Source organism: Azolla caroliniana, unplaced genomic scaffold, assembly GCF_043228905.1.
Source record: "Azolla caroliniana isolate FFs.n. ecotype wild unplaced genomic scaffold, voAzoCaro1.0.p SCAF_12, whole genome shotgun sequence".
Taxonomy (NCBI): Eukaryota; Viridiplantae; Streptophyta; class Polypodiopsida; order Salviniales; family Salviniaceae; genus Azolla; species Azolla caroliniana.
The window spans coordinates 986,496-1,005,777 of record NW_028230447.1 but is presented as its reverse complement, the minus strand read 5'-3'; the positions used below and the strand labels follow the sequence as shown (position 1 = coordinate 1,005,777).

At 38.1% G+C, this 19,282-nt stretch overlaps 2 protein-coding genes and 1 pseudogene across 2 annotated transcripts; 2 read left to right on the top strand and 1 right to left on the bottom strand.

Annotated features, from left to right (window-relative positions):
- The first annotated feature begins 2,910 nt into the window (after nucleotides 1-2,910).
- Nucleotides 2,911-4,636, top strand: LOC147856731 (uncharacterized). Its single transcript, XM_087328050.1, has 2 exons — nucleotides 2,911-3,059; nucleotides 3,804-4,636. The coding sequence occupies exons 1-2, from the start codon at nucleotides 2,946-2,948 to the stop codon at nucleotides 4,572-4,574; spliced, it is 885 nt and encodes a 294-aa protein (XP_087184176.1). The 5' UTR covers nucleotides 2,911-2,945; the 3' UTR covers nucleotides 4,575-4,636.
- A 4,357-nt stretch (nucleotides 4,637-8,993) lies between these two features.
- LOC147856730 (mitogen-activated protein kinase 3 pseudogene) lies at nucleotides 8,994-10,563 on the top strand (annotated as a pseudogene).
- A 1,990-nt stretch (nucleotides 10,564-12,553) lies between these two features.
- Nucleotides 12,554-19,035, bottom strand: LOC147856729 (uncharacterized). The gene is made up of 9 exons (XM_087328355.1): nucleotides 18,650-19,035; nucleotides 18,115-18,571; nucleotides 15,899-17,387; nucleotides 15,521-15,638; nucleotides 14,227-14,327; nucleotides 13,554-13,619; nucleotides 13,375-13,464; nucleotides 13,104-13,284; nucleotides 12,554-13,017 (listed from the first exon to the last, which is right to left on the bottom strand). The coding sequence occupies exons 1-9, from the start codon at nucleotides 18,864-18,866 to the stop codon at nucleotides 12,983-12,985; spliced, it is 2,754 nt and encodes a 917-aa protein (XP_087184481.1). The 5' UTR covers nucleotides 18,867-19,035; the 3' UTR covers nucleotides 12,554-12,982.
- Between the last annotated feature and the right edge of the window lie 247 nt (nucleotides 19,036-19,282).

Here is a 19,282-nt window from a genome sequence, read left to right as displayed (position 1 = left end):
CAATATATAACTTGTATTATCATGGGGAAGATGGAGTTGCAACGATTCCGATTTTTGTGCATTTTCCTTTTTGTCACAATGTTAGTCCTTCATGGGCCATCAAAAACCTATGCGGATGAACCTGAGCCTGAGCCCCAACCTTGTCCATCAGTATATCCAACTCCAACTATTTCTCCAATTCCTACTCCACCTCTTGCGCTAACTATTCCTGCTCTGACTCCTCCCTCAACACCAATTCCTCCTGCTCCAACTCCATCAGAAGATGACGATTAAATTAAACCACTTTTCCAATTCCATTTCTAATAATGTTCCATAAAACAATGCGTGATTCATAAACAATCACACAGAGTGAAATAAAGTTGTTTTTGTTCATTAATAAAGATATGATTTCATATGTAATAACAACTCCCTTCAAATTTGATGCACCAAGCTATTGTTTATGTTACATAGTAGTTGTGAAGTGTTACTTGTACGTTCATGAATGATCATGTTCATTAATTGCGATGTCAAGTTTACAAATAATATGTGTTTCTTCTATACTAAAGTCCTAGTGAATGTTTATATTTGTATTAAGATAATGTGAATTGTATTGGTAGATCAATACTTTGTTCACGAAAAGTTTGGCATATAGATGTCTCCTACATTTTCGCATGATATGATTTAATGTCTCATGATGAACATGACATGGATAAACTATAACGTTACATAGGAGATATCCCTTTTTAACGTTTGGAGTTTGATCAACATCGGTAATGTTAATACTTGGTTTAGTGGTTCACTAAAAGTGGAAAAAGTACGACAAACAAAAGGACACAAATATATGGAGATCTAAGCTTAGAACTCTAAGTAAGGTCCCTACTATGCAACAAGTTGTTAACCCATACATTAGTTGCACCACTCTCTCAATTTACCTCACTAATTAAGAGGGTAGTTGGCGCTTACTCATATTAATACAAGTGTTTCATGATGTGAGAAGTGCACATGGGGAAACAAGTCAAACAAGAAATATATAGAAGGTTGAAGGCTAGGGCAAGGGTACAATAAGAAGTACAAAGGGTAGACGTTAAAATGTTTGTTTCATTGTCACTGAACCTTGGAAAAAAAAACTCTGAGCTTGGCAATCCCAAAAAGAATAATCATGGTTTATGAAGATTTCTGCCTTTTTCCGATTGAAGAAGCAATTGCTTCCATGACTCGATAAAAAACACAAGCCTAAAGATGTCTGCTTGTCAGCTAAAAAAGATATATATATATATATAAACAAGGTATGTAATGCAAAGGATAACCACTACACCACGTAATGTTTGACGAAATACCAATGACTTGTCATTCCAAATGCATCGGAGTAGATAATGTGAAAGGCTCTCTTGCAATAGCAAATATGTGTTGGGCTCCTATTCTTGTATCTGGTGCAACAAGTTTCCTAGTAGTTGGGATCTCTAGTTGCATTGGCAGAGAGACATGATTCCTAGACTTTCGTCAGAACAAATTGTTTTTATCCCCCAAGGTATTATAATGTCCTTCTATGTAATTGCAGTTAGCAAACTAAATCAAGTTAACACAAGCAAAAGTTCTGAGATTAGTGCGTATATATACATAAGGATATAGGAGATTTGTTTTTTATTCCCCAAGCAAGGTATTGTAATGTCCTTTCTATGGAATTTGCAATTGGCAAACTAAATGGAGTTAACATGAGCATAAGTTTTGAGATTAGTTGAGTATTATGTATAAATAAAGTTATAATCGTCATTTTTATAGGTATGCAAAAATTAAATATTCCAATAGCCCGGTTCGGTTCGATTTCTTTTCCTTGAAAGCAAACCGAGCTAAACCAAACCAATTATATAAAACAAAACCGTTTATGAACTTTCAAGCCATTAAACCAAACCATTTATATAAAACAAAAACCAAACCAAACCAAACCGTTATTAACTTTCAAGCCATTAAACCAAACCATTTAAGAAAAGGTAAACCAAATCCGTTTAGGGAAAAGTTAAAACCAAACTTGAGCCATTTAATAAAAAGTTTAAACCTAACCATATTTAAATCAAACTAATTAAAAAAATAAAAAAACACTAAATTAAATCAGCATTTTTGTTTAATTAATTAATTAAATTGAAAAAAGAAAGAAAGAAATAAGCATTAATTAAGCCATTAAATTAAATAAACATTTAAGTTAAGTGAATTAAATCAATATAAAACATTAAATCGCATAAACATTTAAGGGATAAAAAAAAGTTAGCCCAAAAACCTTCAATCTAAACCACTTAAACTTATAAACTGATAAACCCTAGATTTAGAACCAAAACGAACTAAAACCGAATCGTTTATTAATAATTAAAAGGGAAAAGTACCAGGATACCCTTGGAAGTTCGTATATTTACCAGAATGTCCCTGGAAGTTCCACATTTACCAAACTACCCTTATGTCCAAAAAATTACACTTTATAAAATCATTATACACTTAAATCTACAAGCCCTATTTACCAAAGATAGAAGAAATGGACCCGAACTAGCCCTATTTACCGAAGATTTGAGTGTATAATTACTTTATAAAGTGTAATTTTTTGGACATAGGGGTAGTTTGATCAATTTAGAACTTCTAGGGATATTCTAATAAATTTGGAACTTCTAGGGGTATTCTGATAAATAGACGAACTTCAAGGGTATCCTGGTACTTTTCCCTAATTAAAACCAAACCATTTAATTATTTTGGAGCTTATAAACCTTTAAACCATGGCTTAACGGTTCGGTTCGGTTCGAGGCGAAACCGGGCCCTTTGCTAGACATATCCAATTTGACTCAGAGAAGAGACATATTATAGATAGACAGACAGAGAAGAAAGAAAGAGAGAGAGTTCCTGTTCTCCTCCTCCTCCGCCTGCGTTTCTTGCCTGATTTCTTTGCTTCTTCTGGTGTTTCTTAATCCCCGTCTGTTTGATCCTCCATGGACATAGCCCTGGATGTGAACGCCCTCGCTGCTCTGCATCCTCCTCATTTGCGCCTTCACCTCGCAGATCACTCCCTTCTCATCAACGATCAATACGGCGCCTTTGCTCAGGTAAGTCTTCTTCTTCTCTCGAGAGAGAGAAAAGAAGACGTAGATCGTATTTCTTATTTATGTATTTATTCTATTTCTATTTCATTTCGAGGATGACTGGCGTTTCTTCTGTTATCGCCTGTATGGACTTTCCATGGGAAATCTATTTTTTTGTTTTCCTGCTATAAATATGGAAAAAAACTAAATTCTGTTTTCACCGGATAGGGGAATTCCATGATAAACCGTCATTTGTTCTCCCCTTATAAATATGAAGAAAATTTTCTGTTATCATCTATATGGATTTTACATGTAAATCTAGTTTTTATTTCACTGCCATAAATATTGATAACGTCTCTTCTGCTATCACCATTATCAATTTTCCATGGTAAAGTTGCCTTCAATTTACCTGTTATAAACATGGAGAACAATCATTTTCTTTGGTTTATTGGTTCACATATTTGTTCTCTTCATAGTTGCATGAGTGCGCATTCTGGCCCTAAATATTAGACCAAATCCTTGGTTCATCTTCTTATTAAAAGTGTTTTATAGAAGCTCTGTCTTAAGAGCAGATCGCGATACATTTCACTATATCTTTAGAGAGTGGTCTTGGAAACCAAAATCTTCACATCATGAATCACATATAGAAATAGTCTAGGTAGTCTAATGTTTCATATATAGGTGTACATTCTATGCTTTGGTGACTCTTAAGAATAGTCTCTTTACCAACAGACATATTCAATCTTTGCATTATTGTGCTTTTATCAGGTTTTCTCTCCTCAAAGAAACTGTGCAGATATTCGGCTTGTAGCCAGTCACCCTGATGTTTACGAGCCATGTGATGATTCCTTTGCTCTTGTAGATGCGCTTCTTTCAGAAAGAACTCATCTAAGAGAACTTCAACCTAGTGTATGTGTAGAAGTAGGATCAGGAAGTGGTTATGTCATCACTTCACTAGCACTAATGCTTGGTGATGAGACCAACAATGTTGAATATATTGCCACCGATTTAAGTGAAGAAGCTTCAAAGGCCACATTATCTACACTTAGATCTCACCAAATCTTTGGAGAAGTATTTGTCACAGATCTCGTTTCAGGATTAGAAGAACGATTGGCGGGAAGAGTTGATGTTCTTATTTTCAATCCACCATATGTTCTAACATGCGAAGAAGAAGTAGGATTAGATGGAATCACATCTGCTTGGGCAGGTGGAGATCGAGGGCGAACAGTTATTGATAGAATGCTTATGGTTGTAGATATGCTCCTCTCTCGCAAGGGCTTGTTCTACCTTGTGACTATAACTGCCAACAATCCAGGAGAAATCTGTCAGATTATGAGGAAAAAAGGGTTTGAATCAAGGATAGTTATCCAACGATATGCCGATGAAGAAAGTCTTCATGTTTTGAAGTTCTGGCGAGAAACTACATTGAAAGAGTATTCAACACCCAGAATATCTGTATCGCCATCAAGTTTTTTAACTTCTACCTTGCAAGGATATTTGTCACAATGTCTGTCTCGGTTTATCACCTTCAAAGAATAAAGTTTCTTGTAAATATGGATGTTTATATGAGTTCCTGTAAATTTCAATCAATATTTAGTTTTGATCGATGTCATTGTCTTTTAAGAAACTACATATATACATACATATCTATATCTCTTATAAATTCTTTCTTTGTATATTTTTGCAAAACCATATCTTCAGAATTATTTATCAGTCATGATTGGAATTTGGATTACAGAAAAATGTTCAAGAATGAGGAGTCAATTATGATATCCAAATAAACGCATGCATATATTGTGACACAAATTGTAAACATACTTCTTTCCTAGTATATGCTATTTGTCTTTCATGTGGATCCCATTTTGTATATTAAGTTAGAGGACGTGCTCTCTCTCTCTCTCTCTCTCTCTCTCTCTCTCTCTCTCTCTCTCTCTCTCTCTCTCTCTCTCACACACACACATACTCTCTTCCTCCTAATATATATCATGTTCTGTTTTATGTTTATAAAGAGTATATTTTCTCGATGGCTGTTGGCTTGGTAGCTAACACCATAGCATCAAAGTCATAAAATGTAGAGAACCCAGGTTTGATCCTCTCCATGGGCTGGGCCCCGTCTTATAGATTGCAATCTGTCTGCCATGGATGTTAAAAAGATATCTATCTATCTTAATTAAGCTGTATTCGTCTGTAGCATTTGTATGGAATGACATCCACCATAGTTTTTAGTCCACAGTTTTCAAGGTAGGTTTTTTAATGTGGATTTATTAAGGCTTCCTTTTTTTTATGTATAAGCCTGATCAAGTGTATGTGGATGGTGCAAGATTATTTCATGTAAAGACAAGAAAGGTCTACAGGAATAATCTTTCTATTTGTTCTTGTTTGCAAGGTTTGTATTAAACACCTTGTTCTTGAAAGTCAGAGCAAGTTAATGGTGGATGTTTGTAAGTCAATGCTTGTAATCTTTTATACAAGGTTCGAAGGTTGGTCAATAATTGGTAGTGCATGCCTTGGGGTTCAAATCATGTAAATGTGGTGGGTGCATGTGTAGATATCATAAGCGTATAGGTTTATTTGAACACCATGTCAATCATGGGAGGCCAAAGTCATGGAAACAAGGAAGAGGAAAAAGTGAAGGGCATGAAAGAGAATGAACATGTGTTGAATCACACAACAAACTTGATAGCTTAGAATGGGAATAGAAAATAGGGGGCCATTCCCATTGTAACGTGAGTGTGAAGGTTGTATATATTTTGAGAGATCTATACTATGTTGTGCACGCACACACACACACATATGATGGAGGTACCCCTTTAAGAAGCTTCATTTGTGGGGTTTCCAAGTGTGTATTGCTGGAATCCCTTGAGAAGCCCAATATGTGTGTGTGGCTATTGTGGCTTGCTCCTATGACCGAAGAATTGAACACTCATTAAGCAAAATAAGAAACCTTTTTTCTTTTCATGATGATCAAATCATTTGAAATTTTGTTTATGCAATAGTTGGATGGACAAGGTTAGTCTTAAGATATGTAATCATTAATCATTATAAAAAAATTGATAGGCGTTGTACAAGTACTTCAAATAGTTGGGCAAGGTTGTCAATCCACATTGTGTCAAAAGTATATTCAAACCAACAAACCAACTAATTGTGCTAAAATTTGTGTTTTCTATTGTGCACAACCTTCCGTAGTGACCATTTTTACTCACTTGTGTACATGGTATAATTTAGCCACGTTGTCGTGATAATGCGCGCATGTGTGCTACTCGCGTGGGACTACGAGGGTCTTGGACTAGGGAGGTCACAAGGGTTGAGAAGGCACGAATGATAGGTCTTAGACACGGAAGAATCTTTAGACTCAAAGGGAGCCGAACGTCGAAGAGAGCCTGAACTCCAAGGCTCTCCAAATGCGAAGGGAGCGATGACCCGAATGATGATTAACATGCATGTGATTCAAGGAATGTACATGCTATTACAATAAAATGCGAGTAAACATATACAAGAGATATCATTACAAATTTAGGTTTACAATTATTAGAGATAGACCAACATGATTTTGGTGGGTTTTACAAAACGATCATATGATTAGAGCACAAACGAAAACCAAAGGGAGGCTATGGAGTTTTTGATGAAGTTGAGTCAAGTGAGCTGCATAACATTCTCTGTTGCAGAGAAGAAGAAGACTGAACCTTCGAAGTAGATGTAAGTAAGTAGGTAAGTAGTTGCAATGTCAAAGAGGCCGCCGAAAAGGAATAAGAAGAAGAAAACCCTAAACTCTCAAGTAAGACGATGAAGAAGAAACTCTCTCTCAAGTATGTTCTTAGTAGAGGAAAAAGAAAACCCTAAATCTGAAGAAGAAAAAAGAATAAAAGAAAAACCTCCCAAGACCTAAAGTTAGTGGAAAAGAAGAAACCCTAATGGCGCACTCTCGATTAATCGTTAATTGTTGTGTGTACATAAAGTTCTAATGATTTTCTCCTATGATTAGGTGGATTGTCTTTTTATCTTTTTAATGATCATAAATTGTTACTTGTAATACAAGAGAAATGTTGTTATTCCTACAATTATGCGGATTACCTCATCATCTTTTTGAGTGTGTTTACTTAATCAACCAATTTATTTGAAATATATTGAAAAAATATAATTAATTGGCCACCAACAATTAAATCTCTTATTATAGGTCAAATGTGGAATGGCAAACATCGATGAAGTTAGAGTGAAAAGAGCCTAAAGCCCCTATTATAGCACTTGCGAGCAACATAACACTTGAAGGTATTGGAGAGGCCTCACCGCAACAAGTTTTCCAACTTCAAAAGCAATTTGTGTGCATTCTTTGTGATGGCTCAAATTTTTCCAAAGTGAAAGTGTAGGGCGCGTGAAACAAAGATCAATCCTCCATTTGAAAAAAAACTAAGCAAGTTATGTTAGTTCCAAATGTATGTCATAACATAAAGTAAGATGCAAGGGAAGGTGACCGAGAATCGAGAATGGGTAATCATTCTCCATGCTCTTTTGCTTCAATGTCCCAGCCTCCATGTGACACTTGTGCTTCAAACTTAGCGATATACAAGGTCTTCGTCATCCTCACAATGCATTGGAAGTATTCACTCTTGATTCGTGACACTCATCATACCAGCTATTCAATGGAGCTCTACCAAGGTTGGGTGTGTTGCCAATTGTGTGGGGAAAGGAGGATGTGTGGGGAAAGGCATCCACAGACGCATAATGTAGTGAATTGGACACAATCCTCACACGAGCAAATCCACGTTGTCGAGGGTGTAACATGAAGGGCAAGCAACACGAGCTTCTCCCCCCCTCTCTCTTTTATCGTAATTATCTTACCCTAGCGATAAGTTGTTACACTCGGGTTGGAAACCCAATTTCTCACCTTTCTTATCAAATTACTGTGGAATGTAAGGGGTTGAGAACCCATGACCTCTTGGTCTCCATTGGGCAACCTTACCAACTAAGCTACATGTAGTTGATGGGTCCTTTTTTTGTATACCAATTATCTTATCCTAGTGAAAAGTTGTTTACACTAATAAACACTACATCTTGAGTTTGAAGCACAATTTTCTCACCTCTCTATTAGACCATATAATATATCTATTTGACTAGGTGCCACTCTGGTTGGAATGTAGGGGGTTGAACCCATGACCACATGGTCTCCATTGGGCAACCTTACCAACTGAGCTACATCCATCTCGGCTAGCTGGACAACTCTCTCTCACTCACTCACTCACTCATTCATTCATTCATTCATTCATTCATTCATTCATTCATTCATCACAATTGGTCTCCCATGAACATTAAATCATCTATGTATCTCTCATTATTCATGTGTATGTGTGAAAGGAATGAATGGCAACAAAATGAGAATGAGAATGATACAAAGAGCAGAGACAGAGACAGAGACAGAGAATGTATCTTCTTGTGTGTTGTGGGTCCATCTTCTTTCTTCCCTTCTCCTCCTCACCAGATCAGAAGAAGTAAAGACTGAACTTTCACTGCCTCCATTGCCTGCACAGATCAGAAGAAGTAAAGACTGAACTTTCACTGCCTCCATTGCCTGCACAGATCAGAAGAAGTAAAGACTAAACTCTCACTGCTTCCATTGCCTGCACAGATCAGAAGAAGTAAAGACTGAACTTTCACTGCTTCCATTGCCTACATACACACACACACACACACACACACACACACATATATATTATTCCCTCCCATGGTTTCTATATCTCCCCTTCAGTTCTGAAAGAGAGACAGAGGCAGAGGCAGAGAGCAGAGAGACAGGTATCCAGACCGATGGAGACGGCAAATGCTGCTTCTGTAAGATATAGCTGTTGAGAGCAAATGCTGTTTCTGTTAGACAAGGTTGTTAAGAGAGAGAGAGGGGGGGTGAGAAGAGAGCCATCGCAGTCCATTTTCTGCATCTCTCTCGAGCAGAAGACAAGAGTTTTCCTTGAACTAGATCTCTGCACATTCTCTCATTAGAAGAAGGGGAACAGGTAAGACCTTCCGCTCGTCATTTGTGTACGTAATCTAATTGATTAGAAAATTCAGATCCTGGCCCAAGAACAAACTTGGGTTTCTCGTTCTCTGCATCAAACCAATCTTCATTGTTTCATTTGACCTGACTGATTAGAATATTCAGATTCCGACTCAAGAAAAACTAGGGTTCTTTGTTCTCGGCATCAAAACCATATCAACAGTTCTGATCTGAAGCAGAAAGGTCGTTTCTGATCTCACTGGCATTGATCAATAAGCCTCTTGTTGATCGGATCCAAGAAACTTGTTTATGTACAAGAGAGCTTCAAGAAATGGGAGGCATGAGTAGGAACTACTTAAGGTATTCCACCCCTGGAGGTGAATTTGTGGTCTATGATTGTTACCACCCTATCAGACCCCTCGGCACAGGCGCCTATGGAGAGGTATATGCATTCACTAACCTACAAACAGGAGAGAAAGTTGCTATCAAGAAGATCTCTAATGCTTTTAAAACCCGCTTAACTGCTTGCCGGACCCTCCGTGAGATTATGTTACTACTTCACATTTGCCATGAAAATGTCCTATCCATCAAAGATCTCATAATTCCCACACACATTTCAGATTTCCATGACGTGTATATAGTCTCGGAGCTGATGGATACTGACCTTCAACAGGTTCTCAGACCATCGCCATGCCTCGGAGATAGCTATTGCCAGTTCTTCATATACCAACTCTTGAGAGGTCTCAAGTACCTTCATTCAGGGAATATTCTTCATCGAGACTTGAAGCCCAGCAACATTCTCGTGAATTGTGATGATTGTATGCTTAAAATATGTGACTTTGGCTTGGCTCGCACATCTACATCCTCAGAAGATGAGTTTCTTACTGAATATGTTGTGACTAGACCATATAGAGCTCCGGAGCTTCTTCTTGGAAGTAGACTGTATACTGCAGCTGTTGACATATGGTCAGCTGGATGTTTGTTCCTTGAAATGCTTACTGGAAAAACCCCATTCCCCGCTAGTATTCATCAAGAGCATCCTGTGAACCACCTTAAGCTAATTGCTAAACTTTTAGGATCGCCAGTAGAGACTGACTTGGCTTTCCTTTCAGAATCCTCAGCCCAGATGCATATTTTGACATTCTTGTCCGGGTATACAAGACAACCTCTGGCAACTATGTTTCCCCATGTTTCTCCTCTAGCTTGTGATCTCGCTGAGCGAATGTTGGTTTTTGATCCAACAAAAAGGATCACTGCCACTGAAGCACTAGATCATGCATATCTCTCGAGCCTCCATGATCCTTCAGATGAGCCCACTTGCCCTAATTCCTTTGACTATGATTGTTACAATTCCTCACTTACTGTGGAGGAAATTCAGGATATGATATGGAAGGAAGCAGTTTCGATGTATTCTGGAAAGCCAAACTAGAAAGCATCCGCTTACAATATCTCTTTTTCTTTTCTTTTTGATCATTTGAGTACATACAATATTTGTTACCTTACAAGTCACTTTGTTTTGAAATGTATATTTATCTGGCTTTATATCTCCATCTATTCTTCGTTGTCCATATGGCTTTTTTGCCCAGTTGTTTTTGTTGTTTTAGTGCACATTAAAGTGGACTTTGACATTCTTGTGTTTCTGAGTTTATGACTGAAAAATGTAGAGGACGTTTAGGTTGTACCTAAAACTTAAATTGTTATTTTTAAATTGTTTCAAAATGCAATATGAGATGATGTGCAGTAAACAGATAAGCTTGCCAAATGATGAAGTGGTTTGGACCTACCTACCCTTGAGCACTTACGATGGTGACCGAGCATTTAAAGGAATGCATAAATGTAGACTTTTAGTTTGTTTAGTCCTTAATGAAAATAGTCGAATCTTAAATATCTCAGAATGTTCTGTATTCTTGATTGTCCACAAATGTAGAAAAGTGTTTGGAAAGTGTTGCATACCCAATCACCCATATATTGTCCACAAATGTAGGAAAGTGTTTGGAAAGTGTTGCATACCCAATCACTCATATATTGTCCACAAATGTTTTACGATCATGCAGATTTGAGATTTAGGACAATGTCTGGTATTTATCGGATGGATTTTGCCTGTTTAGGCAGCCATTGACTCAAACAAGCCACTCATGGAATGTATTGTGTTGAATGTTTTGCCTAGACAACCTTGATCTTATATGGGTTTAGGCAGCCATCTATTCAAGAAACCTGCCTATGGAAGGTATTTATATTGGATGTTTTGCCTATGTGATGCTTCGTTAGTTTAGGCTGCTATAGATTCATACCAACCTGCCCATGAGAAGTAACTCTATTGGATGTCTCATGATATTCTATTTTCAGATGTGATCAATGAATTTAATAAATTGCTTAGTTACTTCCTGACATGCTTTTCTTCTTTGCTACACGTCTTGTCACATCAGCATTTCCTTTGACGACCACTTTGTCATCAATTATTTCAGTCTTGAAATACCATTTTCTGAGAAAGATTTCATCCAAAAGATTGTATCAAACAATTTATGAGCTAAATTTACATTTACCCCTTGATTGATATTTATGGTTCTGAAAGTGGTTACATGAAATGGTTCTGAAGTTGGTTACTAAACAGTTGTTGGCAATCATAATGCAGCAGTAGGATGTCCACAACGCCACAGTACATAAAACGTGTCACTTTTAGATGACTTTAGCTTCATTGTAAAGAGCTAGAGATCACACAGTGGATGTCATTTAGATGGATGTACTTAATATCTTTAAAGAATTAGATTACAGGATGCTTGTAAAACTGCTAGCGATGATCAAGAAAGTGAGTTTCGTGTATGAGTTGATCAAAAGAAACAATTCAAGAATCTTCATTGAATAACTTTTAAGAAAGAAAATGGTTTTCTAAGTAGACTCAAATCAAATGAATAAGATTCCAGGATGCTTATAGGACATGCTATCCATGTCAAGAAAGAGAATGAGTTTTAAGTACATGCTATCAATGTCAGATGAAGAAGATTCAGGAAACTACACCACATGAAGACTACGATTTATGACTTCAAATCATATAATAATCAGAGTGTATACTGATTACCTTAGTAGTTTTGTTTTAAAATCGACAATGAAGTTCTCTTTTGTCTGCACGCAACTACTTAAGGACAGTAACTATCCACAATTGCTGCCAATTTGCCAAATGATAATGGTTACAATATCATCCCATCTCAAACAAAAATTAACTATGAAGCACAACTTCATTATTATCTTGTGATTCTCAACATTGGAGCAAAAGACTTCAAATGAAGTTCACATATCTGTAGTATGATTTATATGTACAAATTATTTAATTCTCACTTGGATTAAGAAAACGTTGGTCATGGGAATCAGAAAATGTCCAGAAGTGCAAACATGAAATCTAATCTTAAAATAATGTGTTAGATATTCAAATCAGCAGAAAAATAACCATACGCTTTAGTACTATGATTTATCAAATGCATACGGAAGCTGTGATATAATAACCATATAATCAGTGATATACAGAAAATATACACTCTGGCTGCTCAAATCATTTTCATTACTTAAAAATATGGATAAGCTGTACTGGGATGGCAGGATAGAGTATGTCATGCATACACAAAAAACACACATAGAGAAAGGCTCATATATATTAACTTCGAGGGCTGAATGCCAAACCCACACAAATCATGATTTTGCAGATTTATGGGCCTGAGTTAAAGTAATTGCTATATCACACTTAGTGAGGTTCGTCCAGGACTCTATTCTGATGTCACCATCACCAGCAGCACTTCGTCTCTGAAAACATTGTTTAATATTGTTTGCAAACAACATGAAGTTGACGTGAGAATTTGCATGCAATATCCCCGTGTCTGCTGAAAGGGTGAACACAGTATGAAATCTCGAGATTCATGCAGTCTCCATATGATCCTTCATCAATCATTCAGCTCTTCATTCATGCAAGATTCAAATACTAGTATAGCTCCTCTGAATTGAACTTATTGGAAGCTTCCTGTGTAGGGAAAGAGATCACTATTACGAACAATTGCAAAACTATTTATTCTTAATCTCTTCATTAGAGGTGAAATGGAAACTCGCCTTTAAGAGGTCAAAGACCTTCTCCGCAACATATTTCTGCTGGATTGTAGCACCCTTCTGCTGGACCTTATCAGGATGAACACATAAAGTAGCCTTTTTGTATACTTTTTTAACAGCTGCACTCGTAATAAGGTCCGTCAATGACACTGGATTCCAACCAGACTCTGGCCAAAGAACCTACAAAAACAAACAGGTCCATTAGATTACATTAGTGAAATGCTAGGCAAAGCTGAATGTACACACAAATGGTTTCAAACAAAAATGTACATGGTGAAGTGTTGATAGCAAAGCACGTAAATTCCCTTCCTTTCCAGCAGCCCAACGTTTGATCGCAGCATCCACGAGTTCTCCTGCCCTCTGCAAAGTTAAGACCAAAATGGCAAATTCTTGTTTAAATGAAGGAAGCTTGAAATCACACAAATGTTAAAACAAACATATGTTCTTACATGTCTTTCAGCTTGATCTCTTTCGGTCTTCAAATCACGTTCCCGTTTCTCATCCAAAGCTTTAGCCTGAATTTTAAAATGAAAATTAGGCCCACAGATCTTCTCTACACTACCGAGGGATCACATACAAGTTTTTTGGACTGTGTATCAGAAATTAGTTGTTGAAGTGTTGTAGCCATTTTATCAAGATAATGGCAGAAGCTTTGTTAAAGGAAAAGGAATAATAGGTCATTATAAAGAAGATTGAATCCAACATTCTGCAAGCATGAAACCCGATCTTTAACCACTAAACTCCTGTGTTTTGAGAAGTGTTGGCTAAGTTGTTGATCAAGTATATTAGGCCATTATTTTTAGGAGTTTACATACAAGCAACTGTCCCAGGATTTTGCTATACTACACGTGAATTAAGCATAGTTTCCAAGAAATTGCTATACTACACGTGAATTAAGCATAGTTTCCAAGAAATTGCTATACTACTACACATGACCATTAAGCATAGTTTCCATGAAAAACATACATAAGGCGTGCAGTCAGATTCATACACTTCATGTGAAAGAAGACACTCCATTATTATAGTGTTATTGTGAAAGAAAAAAGCAAGAAATACTTCTCAGCAAGATTTCAACAAACTCATTTTCAAACCAAAGTCTAGCATCAAAGATAGAAATGGTACAGCTCGTTCAAGTGTTCTGTGATGTCTTTCCCATCTAGCTTTGCGTCGATCTTCAGGTTCTCCATCGATCTCTTGAAATTCACCAGGTGTTGATGGTCCACCTATGTCAGTATGAAAATAAAGATTATTAATTTACTTGAAAAATCCAAGAAAAAAGGAACAATAGTACACTAAAGTATGCAGTAACACATGAGACATTACAGCTCATTCAAAAATGAAACAAGACCAAGACAAATCAATCTGTATATATGTCTGGCATTTGGCAAGATGAATCTCGGCTATGATGAGAGTGGACAATTTTGGAACTGATGATGTTTGTATTCCTAATAAAAGTACACTTCATGGAAATATGCATCCTGTGGATGAATAACAGTGCCATGTCAATACAACCAAAAGTTGTGAAATTGGTCTCCAGAGGTTATGCAATGACGCAATGAAGGAAACTGAAGAATTATTCAGGGCTTCTTCAAACATCGAAGTGAAGATAGGGATGTGGCAACAGACCAGCATTTCTTTGTTCAAGATTCAGCTTCCTATCCTGTGATTTTTGGTGAACCATACATAACACCAACCTGGATCAAGACAAAATTGTTGAATAATGGGTCAGCCTATGCAGAAGTGAAGCTCCAAGATGGAGAAATGTCGGTGAAGATCTTGACTGTCCGGCAAAATCATGAGAGGAATAGAAATAGCCAAATGGAAACACCGCTTGGATTTTTAGAGCGGAAATGTTCTGGACACCTCAAGTCTCTTAGGAAATTAGATCCCCCAGCAGTGGGTGTCACATGGAATGTCTTTAAGGGAAAAGGCAGAGGGTTCAACATTCAGAGAATGTACTAGAAGAATGTGGATACGTGAAGAAAAACAACAAATAGTAGGGCTGATGAAAGAAGTCTCCTTTGATGACACAAGGGGGGGAACTAGAAAATGTCATTGCGTCGAGCCAGAATGGGAAGCCAGAATTATGATTAGAGATAGTGAAAAAATGCATCGACATGCATGCATTGTTGCGCTGCCACTTTCTGATGCATGCGGTGTGTAGTGCTCTCTCTGGAGCATGCACTGTGTGTCACATACTGTGCTGTGTGCTACATGTATCATGTATTCTCTTTGACAGTTCATGAAATTAAAATACACCTCTGAACTCAAAGCCTCATACGGTGGACCTCCACATATATGTGTGTTCTCCCCAATTCCGTTGTATGGCCAAGGATGTGGATAAGCATCAAACTCCTTATAGAGAACACAAAAACGAAGATATGATAAGAAAAGAAGGTGAAGGCAGAAAAGGTACCGAAAATAGCGCTCAGATCATCAGCCATTGTTGGCATTGATGGTACTTTCTTGACATTAGGCGCTAAGTTAGAGCTCCTCCATTGGCCTTCATTTGACGGCTGTCCTGAGAACATATCCTGGCAATATGAAACAAGATATAACTTCAATGATCGCATAACCATCTTTAAACTTACAAACCCTGGCTAATGTCCTTTCTCATTTGGCGGTTGACCAGGTGCATCTAGGAAAATATGAAAACTTAAGGGGCATTCGGGGAAATAAAGAAAATGTCAGGGATATCTTGGAGTTTTTTCCCCCAAACCATATCTAGCTAGCTTATAATATATGTTAGTTCTTTAGAGAATCTAAAACTATCTATAAATGTCATGTTAACTACCGTAGCTTGGGTTCTCTGCTTCGGTGCACTGGTTGGCCTTGTGCTTGACATGAAAAATGACTCAATATCATTATCAGTTCGTCTTAGCTGCTCCTTTGCAGCAGCTGTTCTTTCTCTCTCAGAAGCCTTCGCTTTCTCCATTGCTGCACGATCATGCCTTTCACGAGCTTCAGCCATTGCCTTTTGTACTGCATGGCGATCTGCCTTTGCTTTCGCATCTGCGGCTTTCGGAGATTCTTTTCCTTGCAAATCTGCACTGCCTCTTTCTCTTTGTTGGCTAGCAACCTCATTAGCCCTGTCCTTCTCTCTTTCTCTCTCCCTCTCCCTTTCCCTTTCATTCTCACTACCTCTACGACGTCTTTCCCTTGCCTCTTGTTCTCTATTTTCTCTCTCTCTTTCTTCTACCTCCCGCACAACCGTGGGCTCTTGATTAGATCTCCCCCTTTCTTCTCTGCCTTGTTGGCCTCTATCTCTATCTTTGGCCTCTTTTACTTGCCTTAGCTTTGCTTCAGCCCTTTCAATGGCTTCCTTCATAGCTGCCCCAGAGGCTGTGGCAGCAACACTTCCTTCTATTTCTTCTTCATCGACAGGTGAAGAAGCTGCATCACTTTTTGAAACTCTAAAAGATGTTTTATGGCCACCATAGGCAAAGTCTTCGAATTCATCGAGATTATTTGCAGGTTTATTAAAACTTCCCTTCACATTAGGATCAGATGATGAGTGCCCATTCTCCCATGACTTATCTTGATCCGCTTTCATTCTCCGACTTGATGAGGATTTTGCGGTGGAAGACCTTTGCTGTTTTGAGCCAGGTATTGGAGGTGTTCTTGATGGTGGTGGCACTGTAGTGGGTTGTGTCACTAGTTTAACATCTTCAACAGAAATCCAAAATTCATCCACATTTGCACCTCTTTTAAATTGGGAAGAATCATCCCCTCTCCGATAGCTAGATGAAGCCCCTGATTCTCGCCTTCTTGAAATTTCATCACCTTCAGCATTGCGTATATGTCCACTCCTCCCCGAAGAGCGACCCAATGACACAGACTCTCCACTATTCACAGTTGGGCTTTGAGCAGCATTCTTCCGGTCTTTGTGAGGATTTTTATCAACAGAACTGCTTGGTATGAAATTAGCTTCAGTAGAGCCCGTACTCTCACTTGCTTTGTTTGGGCTTGGAGAAGGACTAGGCTTGTTTCTTTTTGGTACATACTTCTTTGAAGCATCAACTGATGTCCCAAGTTCAGGTCCCATGCCATCTGTTGGTGAGTTATCCTCGAAGATGAGGTTGTGACTGTTTTCATTACCATTAGTGAAATCTCCTCTGCCTGATCCTCCAAGGCTAGCAGCTGTAGTTTCAAAAGGATCTATATTTGATTCTGGAAGTGATGTAGCCTTCAAAGATACACTCTCTTGCCCAAATACAGAAAAAGGGTCTTCTTGGGCCCTTGCCTCATTGATTGGCTTTGGCGGTTTTGTATCTCCTGATGACCTGAACAAATTTCAGAATGCAGAAACGAAACTCTGTTTGTTTAAATAAGATAATGCATCACAAGTGATTAACATCTACTGTTGAAAACCAGCAACAAATAATGTTGGCATGCAATCAAACTGCACAATCTACCTATGCACCATAGAGCCGCCCACACGCTTCAAACATCCATCACAGATGATATAAAGTTTCACGAATATGAATCCATGGATCTACACACCACAATATACAAGTTCATTATGGATGGGAATATCAGAATCTCCACCCCACACGAGCCATAAATGCACGAGAATATACCAACATCCTTAACTAGGAAACGGATATATGGAGCCATAGAACAGGATAAACAAAGGTTAAAGGCATAGTGGCAGACATGATTGGTTGCTCCATGAAGTGGTTCACGGGCATCCTAATGTATTTGCTATATTTTAATTTGATTGAAACACACTTTTAAACCAGCGAAAAAGTCTCCTACAAGATCACAAACTCCTAGATTGCTGCAAATCATCTTAAGTTTACGACAACGGCACAAAATGTTTTTTACTAAGAAAAACTGCTTAAGCATTATCTTCCTTTTTAAAGCCTGCCCACGAGGTAGTGCCCCAGGTGTTGTAATGATATTCCTTCGTGAAAAATATAATTTTCTAATTTTCTATTCTTTCTTGTTTGAATATCCATCATTTCATGATTTGTATTCTGTGCTTTCATTACTAAAAAGCTTCCATACCTTGCTTTGGTGGGCTCTGAGTTGCCAAATCCAGGAAGCAATTCCTCAATTCCAGACTCCTTATTCGCTGTTGTCGATGGCATATCAAATTTTGCATTAACATCCTCAACTTTCTCCTTGCTTCTACCAAAATCACCTAAAAGATCATCATAAACTTCTGGTTTCTGAGAAACTGACACAGAAGGTTGTGCCATAGCTGGGCTTGATAGATTAAAAACGTCATCAAGAACTGATCCTTTGCTTTTGATTCCCGGCATTCCACCGAATATATCGTCGTCGTCATAAAGAGGAGCTTCCGAAGGCGGAAAAACTGTGTTTTTGCCCTGAACAGAAGACGACGAAGATGATGGGGGTTTGAAAACGCCGTCGATTCCATGGAAGAAGTCGGACGTTTGCGTTGGAGCACCCGAAGAAGAGAACTTAGATGGATCTCCAAAGATAGGATCACCATAGCTTCCTACAAACAGAACAACGCAAAAAACAGATCTAAAGACATTCCAGCATGAAGAAGAGGAGGAGGAAGAGGAATACTTACCTCCATGCTTTCTTCCTCCGAGAAGCAGATCGTCTTCAGGCAATATAGGAGTAGATGTCCATCGATTAGGTCCATTTCTAGGGGTTGCTGTGGTGGATCTGATCGAAGAAGAAGAACCAGACAGAGGTACAGAAGGTTTCACAGATGCCATGGGAGCTGATCTTCCTGTTGGCTTCAAGCCATAGTCACGCTCGAGAATGTTGGCAAACTCGTCCATTTCTGCTTCTAACTTGTTATCAGATGAGAAAAAGAGCTGCAGAGATGCAGAAGATGGAGAGAATGGCGATGGAGGGAGGAGGTATGTTCGTGCATTAGTTGTAAAAAATAATTTACAAAATGTGGGAATAAGAAGATGAATAGAACAAAAAACCGAAGAAGTGAGGAAGAAGGAAGGGAATTTGATAGAAAGAGAAGATCGGACGAAGAAGATGAGGAAGACAGGTAGCGAAGAAGAAGGGGAACGGGAAAGATGAACAGATATCAGAAGAAGAAGAAGAAGAAGAAGATGATGATGATGATGATGATGATGATTTTGATGATGATGATGATAGGAAGATCGGAAGAACAGGTGACGATTGAGGAAGCAGAAGATCGGAAGAAGAAGCAGAAGAAGCAGAAGAAGCAGATGTTGGC

Excerpts from the sequence above, each read along its gene's own strand:
- LOC147856731 (XM_087328050.1), top strand. The coding sequence starts at position 2,946 with ATGGACATAGCCCTGGATGTGAACGCCCTCGCTGCTCTGCATCCTCCT. Across the intron at positions 3,060-3,803 it reads AATACGGCGCCTTTGCTCAG|GTTTTCTCTCCTCAAAGAAA; the intron begins GTAAGTCTTCTT and ends TGCTTTTATCAG.
- LOC147856729 (XM_087328355.1), bottom strand. The coding sequence starts at position 18,866 with ATGGACGAGTTTGCCAACATTCTCGAGCGTGACTATGGCTTGAAGCCA. Across the intron at positions 13,620-14,226 it reads ACAGAACACTTGAACGAGCT|GCTAAAGCTTTGGATGAGAA; the intron begins GTACCATTTCTA and ends TTTAAAATTCAG. Across the intron at positions 13,285-13,374 it reads TGCTATCAACACTTCACCAT|GTTCTTTGGCCAGAGTCTGG; the intron begins GTACATTTTTGT and ends TTGTTTTTGTAG.